The sequence below is a fragment of the Capsicum annuum genome, chromosome 9 (assembly GCF_002878395.1).
Source record: "Capsicum annuum cultivar UCD-10X-F1 chromosome 9, UCD10Xv1.1, whole genome shotgun sequence".
NCBI lineage: Eukaryota > Viridiplantae > Streptophyta > Magnoliopsida > Solanales > Solanaceae > Capsicum > Capsicum annuum.
The window spans coordinates 219,053,968-219,060,895 of NC_061119.1; the positions used below are offsets into that span (position 1 = coordinate 219,053,968).

Below are 6,928 nucleotides of genomic sequence, written 5' to 3' on the forward strand. Positions count from 1 at the left end.
TAATTTCACAAACGTATCTGGAAAAATAGAGCGTACGTAAATCTAGAGGCGGAGCCAAGATTTCAAGGAAGGGAGTTCGATATTCAAAGAAAACTAAGTCGAAGGGGGTTCAACACCAACTATAATCACATAAAAAATAATTTTAATCATGTATAAATAATATATTTTTCCGTCGAAGGGGTTCGTTCGAACCCCCAAAAGAGGGCTGACTCCGCCTCTACGTAAATCATATCTCTACCTTAGAGGTGATAACGAGAAAATAATTTATTGTCGTTCACAAATACAAGCAAGTACAAACGTATCTGAAAAAATTAAGAGTGTACATCGTATTTTTCTATATGAAAATCACAGGGGCAATATAGTCATTTAAAATACCAATAATACACCGAACTAACCTATTCCATGCTACTTATGCCACGTGTCCGATTTTTATTGCTAAATATATTAACCAGATTTACATGCAACCCGTAAAAAAAGGACACGTGTCCATCATCAAAACCCTCATGCAATCTCTCAAAATGACAATAATACCCTTCAGCCGACTATAAATCCACCTTCATTGCCACCATTTTGTAGAAATTTGCAGAAAATTAAGCAAAAAAAGCTCCGAAATTCGAAAAAAAAATTGAGATTTTTGTTAAGATTTTTGGGAATGCAGAGAGATGAGAAGTAATTCGTTTGTTTATAATTTTGTTATTGGTGGCTTAAAGCCCCAGATTTCAGTTGCCGGAGTTTGCCGGAATTGTCATCGGAATTGTCACCGGAAGCACGTTGAAGACGGGTGAACGTATACAACGCTTTCAACGAGGCACATCATCGATTTTTTTCAGCGCACCCATCAATTTTTTTGCGTAAAAGGTACACTTTTTTCGAATTTCCTTCGCCGGTGGCCGGAATTTCGCCGGGATTGTCACCGTAGACGGTGAACCCATCGACCTATTTGCTTTTTCTGAACAAAAAGGACATACCCTTTTCGAATTTTATTCACCGGTGACCGGGATTGTTACTTTAAACTTGCCGGAAACCTGAATTCTACTGGAATCTCGCCGTATACTACGCCGGAAACGGTGAACCGATCCACCCACCCCAATTTTTCAGCTCAAATACAAAGCCATTCGGTTTTTTTAGCAAAAAAAACAAAGACCCAATTCGAAATTTCTTTGCCGGCTCCGGAATTGTTACCTTAAACTCGCCAGAGATGGTGAACCCACCCACCTACCCCAATTTTTTCAGCACCGAGATGAACCCTTCTGTTTTCTCTTAGGAAAAAACAACACCCTTTTCAAATTTCACTCGCCGGAATTGTCACCGGAATCTCATCACCCACCCCCATCAATCTTTTTTTCCATATTCGAACACCCTTTTCAATCTTGCTTCAAGAATCTTGCTCAAAAAAGATCTGTTTTTTTTTCCTGTGGTGTCTGAGCCAGCTTGCGATAATTTTCTAATGGCGCCGGAAGAAAAATGTGCTGTTTTGTATGGTAAATATGAGCTTGGTAGAGTTCTTGGTTCAGGTACTTTCGCGAAAGTTTACCATGCACGTAATGTAATAACAAGAGAGAATTTAGCAATGAAAGTTGTTGGAAAAGAGAAGGTAATTAAGGTAGGAATGATGGAGCAAATCAAACGTGAAATCTCCGTAATGAAAATGGTTAAACATCCAAATATTGTTGAGCTTCATGAAGTCATGGCAAGCAAAACGAAGATTTACTTTGCTATGGAGTTTGTTAAAGGTGGTGAATTGTTCGAAAAAGTAGCTAAAGGGAAGTTAAGGGAAGATAATGCAAGAGGTTATTTTCAACAGTTGATATCTGCAATTGATTTTTGTCATAGTCGTGGTGTTTATCATAGAGATTTGAAGCCTGAGAATTTGTTGTTAGATGAAGAAGGTAATGTTAAGGTAACTGATTTTGGACTTAGCGCGTTTTCGGATCATTTAAGACAAGATGGTTTGTTACATACAACATGTGGAACACCTGCATATGTTGCACCAGAAGTGATTGGTAAGAATGGATATGATGGTTCAACAGCTGATATTTGGTCATGTGGGGTTATTCTTTATGTGTTGCTAGCTGGTTTTTTGCCATTTCAAGATGGGAATATTATGGCTATGTATAAGAAGATTCATAAAGGTGATTTCAAGTGTCCACCTTGGTTTTCATCTGATGCAAGAAAGTTGATAACAAAGATGTTGGATCCGAATCCGAATACTAGGATTACTGCTTCGAAGATTATGGAATCGAATTGGTTCAAGAAGACTGTGCCAAGGACTTTGAGAACTAAAGAGGAGGAAGAGTTTGGTGTAGAGGATAATCAAGATTGTGTAGGGAAAGCGAAAAAGATTGAATCTTTGAACGCGTTTCATATCATTTCATTATCGGAGGGGTTTGATTTGTCACCGTTGTTCGAGGAAAAGAAGAAGAAGGAGAAGGAACAGATGAGATTTGCAACAACAAAGCCAGCAAGCAGTGTGATTTCGAAGCTTGAGGAAGTAGCAAAGACGTCGAAATTCAGCTTGAAGAGGAGTGATTCTAGTGTTAGATTGCAAGGGCAAGAGAGTGGGAGGAAAGGGAAACTAGGAATTGCTGCTGATATATTTGCTGTGACACCATCATTTCTGGTTGTGGAGGTGAAGAAAGCTAGCGGTGACACATTGGAATATAATCAGTTTTGCAGCAAAGAGCTTAGGCCAGCACTCAAGGACATTGTTTGGAAATCAGCACCTGAGAATTCATCACTTGCTTGAGTTATTAGATTCATGTGTTTAGGGAGATTAAGTTTGTTTAGTTTGTTCTTGTTCTTGTTTTTTAGTTTGAGTTAATCTTGAAATCGAGACTGAGTCTCTGAATGATGTCTGCATTGAATTTGTTTAGTTCTGTTCTTGTTCTTGATGTTAGATGTTTTCTTGAAATTCAGACTGAATCTGAAGTATGTCTTTTGAATTCATGTGTTAAATAGGACTGAATTTGTTTAGTTTTGATCTTGTTCTTGTTGTTGGTAGATGTATTCTTGGCAGCTTAGATGGTTTGTCTTAGGACCTCCTCAATGGATGTTTCAAGTTCGAATTGCCTGCGACGGTAGGGGTAGTAGGCCTTCTGGGTTGAGCTCATTGCACGAGGCTTGCCTAGTGTGGTTACCTCTCCTACGTGGTTTGCAAGTTGCGGATTCTTGAATGAAAAATGTACTCTTGAAAGTGAGACTGAATTTGATATATGTCTCTTGAATTAAGAGGATTGAATTTGTTCAATGTTTTTTGTTTTTTGATTTCTCATCTGGTGTTCGCGTCGGGTAAGGGCCATTCGGGGGTAGCGCTCCCTTCCAAGGGTTTTTCCATACCCAAGGCTCAAACTCGAAACCGCTGGTTAAGCGAGAAGAAGTCATCACATCCTTTGGTGGTGGTTCAATTTTTTTCTTATTCTTGTTGTACAAACTTGACCAAGAGTGCCAAATAACTATTATGCTATTATTTTTTGACTAGGGGCCTACTTATGCTTATATGCACATGGGAGTACCTTTACAAAAAAAATAAGTCACATTTAGTGACTACTATTCTAGTGTTTATCTTGGTGGGGTTCTTCCACTAGGTGACGTCGTAACAAGGTAGCTGTCTGAGAACCTGTGGTTGGATTGAATCCTTCGCAATGAAAATGTTTTCTTCCCCTAATGTTTCTCTTTTTGTTTCTTATTCAGTGTTTGATATTCACATTGAGGTTCGATTAATCTGAACCATGCCTGAAAAGATAAAGATAGGGTATAACTCTTTGTTTTCTACATGGTGTAGAACCAATTTGAGCCTCAGATTTCTACATAGAGTGCTATTGTTTGTGTGATGGCAATTGGTTTTCTACTTTGGTAGGCTATGGCATGATAATTCAATAGCACTTTGTCCCCTTCTCACTTCTTATCCATTTTTGACATTTTGAAGAATGATTATTATCTACTTGTGTCAAGGATCTTTCAGAAACAAGTCTTTTTGATGTCTATGAGATAGGAGTAAGGTCTGCGTCCCACATGTGATTGGTACAAACCGCGAAAGATTCATATCGACTTCTTGTGCTTCTGGAAGGTTATTGTGGATGCTAACTATTTCATTTGTTGGTGGAAAGTAGTAAATACTTCAGAAAACGAGTCCATTCCCCCCGAATGGGCCCTATCCAGCGCGAATCCGAATTAGTCAGGCTTCAATACGAGTACCGGACGCCAGATGGGAAACCGAAAAAAAAAAAAAAAAAAAAAAAGAATACAACAACAGTAAAAAGTTTCTTATCAAAAACTCTTGAATATACACCAATTGAACAAAATTCAGAATGGCCAGAAACATGACTCTCACTAAAGTTTAATTCCAAATATGTATAATATTCGTACGGAGCCAGGGGGCCTATCGGAAACAGCCTCTTTATTTCAACTGAGGTAGTGGTATGGACTGCGTATACTTTACCCTTCCCAGACCCCACTTTGTGGGTAAAGTGGGAATACACTGGGTACGTTGTTGTATAACATTCGTACGATACAAACCGAACACTAAAATTTACCATAATGTTTCTTCCAAAATGAGGAAAATGACATCCTGCAGCCAAAACAGCACAGACAAGCAACACTAGGTTGTTTCAGTTTTACCCTGAGTTGCTCGGACTCTCCAAAAATGTTGCTGCACCCGCGTCGGATCCTTCAAAAATACACTATTTTTGGAGGATCCGACACGCATCCGTAGACATTTTTGAAGAGTCCGAGCAACTTAGGTTTTACCAAATGACAGATAGGCTGAGTATATGCTTTAACAAGTAATAGTTGCTACCTGATGATACCAGGCACTGACATCTACAAGGGGTGGCAACTCATCCAGGTACTCTAGTCCTATGTTGTCACACTCACCAAAAATCTCGACGGGTACATGTTAGATACTCCAAAAGCAGTGCATTTTCGAAGGCTCAGACAAAGTTTGGAGAGCCCGAGCAACATAGTTGTGGTCAATACCCCTTCGATTGGGCGTATACGCCCTTTTTTAGTGACTAGAAACCTTTACCAGACACTTCTAAATACCAGCGCGAAGGGGTCTTCACAACTACTAGAAACTACAATTCCGACAACTCCTGTCACAACGTCCACTTCAAGACCTAGACTCAACTTAAATAGATATGTAGGCGACGACAGCATATACAAAGTTGCTAACCATTTAAATCTACCAAAAAAGAAATTTCAAAATACCAGCTGAAGTTTAGATGACTTGATAAACCACACAACCTTAGAACCGGCTTGATGGTGAGACAACGATAAGTACAAGAAAGACGGGGGATCGATCACTTACCTAAGTTCGTAACGAAGAAAACTTGCGCTGCATTACGACTTCTGAAGAAGCAAACTTCGATGCTAGTTTAAAGAGCATACAATGCAAAGCGGCCTTTCATTCCCTTGTTTCGTCGTGGCCTCAACTTGAACTCTTCTCGACAATCCCTGGAAGTTGATTTAGATGGACATTAGATCATATTGTAATGAAATGATATCCATCAGAAGTAAACATAATATACGACATCCAATAGAACTAAAATGCTTCATTCCCCGGCTACTGTAAGACCTCAAAACCAGATTTTTCATATGATGCAATTTCTACAACGCGAGTTCACAAAATCAAATATGAACTCATCAAACTACGTTACAGTCGAACTCATCCAATTTCTATTCATCAAACTACGTTACAGTCGAACTCATCCAATTTCTATTCTTTACTCCATAAAATATGTATACAAGGACACTTCGCTATGTAGCCTTCCAGGTTTCCATCTCTTTAATCAACTTGTTTTCTTTACCGGTGGACTTAACAGGTACTTATGTAAGAAAAAACAGGAAAATGTTTATCTGTCTCGCTTCAACGATCAAATATTTCTCGTTATTCTAGTCCAATTACAGCATGAAATATCATGCAGTTCACGCTTTCCACATTATGAAACATACATGTTGATGTAGTATGGCTGAAACAACGGATTGTTACGCAGTAGGAAGGCATCTATTTAACTAAAACACAAATCTTCATAACACTTGCCAAACTTTCTGTAGAATGTAAAATCAAAGGTCACCTAATATAGTTGCATCGCTTATGTGGACCTCCAATTCACTTGCTCGTGAATTAGACTAAAGAGTCCGATGATTGAAATGGTGAAAGACAATGACAAGGCGATAATGTAAGACTATGGAGGTCATCATGGACGAAGTCGTGGTTGCACAAAAATGGAGGATGACAACTTTGAGAAATCAAGTAAATCTATCCAACCACTAGAAAAAAGGCACACTAGCCATCGCAACCAAAGAGATGGAGGTAGAAGGTATGATGATGAATGGCATGTTCAATTTCACACGTACTATAAATATCATCGATCACTATGCTTACAGATGTTGGAAAACTAATATAAACAAAGACGGCAAATACAACTCAATTGAAGTAAATGAGACGATGAAAACAACGCGGTAAATTCACACTGATTCCAGAAATCACAAGACCAGCAACTTGGAGCTCCTAAGAAATCTCACTGACTTCCAGGAAAGACATAGGTGAAAATTCATAGAAAGAGTAGTAAACACATCTCAAGTTAAATTATGCTTTATTCTTGGGGAAAAAAACACATTTTTTCGCTTAGGCCAATTACTCGAGATCAAATATATGATATTCACTTGAAGATTTACGAAATGAAAACTTCATAATTTGACTGGAAAAGAGTGCTCTTGTATCCTAAATTTGAAGGCTTGTGTTAAAAACACATAAATTTTGATAGCTTGAAAGTTATGGTCAAGGAGAAGACGGTGGCAGCCTGACTCTCATTTTTTTCCATCGGAATCAACTTCGCTAAGGATGTCTTAAGGTAAGCAACTTAATAAAACTTTCAAAGAGACCTCAACAAAAATCCACGAAATGCTCCAACTTGTTCGTGTGAATGTA

The 6,928-nt window shown here is 38.6% G+C and overlaps 1 protein-coding gene across 1 annotated transcript; it reads left to right on the forward strand.

Moving 5' to 3' along the window:
* Nucleotides 1-564: 564 nt before the first annotated feature.
* Nucleotides 565-2,942, forward strand: LOC124887268 (CBL-interacting serine/threonine-protein kinase 6-like). Its single transcript, XM_047396698.1, has one exon. The coding sequence runs from the start codon at nt 1,448-1,450 to the stop codon at nt 2,744-2,746; it is 1,299 nt and encodes a 432-aa protein (XP_047252654.1). The 5' UTR covers nt 565-1,447; the 3' UTR covers nt 2,747-2,942.
* The last annotated feature ends 3,986 nt before the right edge of the window (nt 2,943-6,928 follow it).

Bases quoted from the DNA above. Each gene is read 5' to 3' on its own strand.
- LOC124887268 (XM_047396698.1), top strand. From the start codon at position 1,448: ATGGCGCCGGAAGAAAAATGTGCTGTTTTGTATGGTAAATATGAGCTT.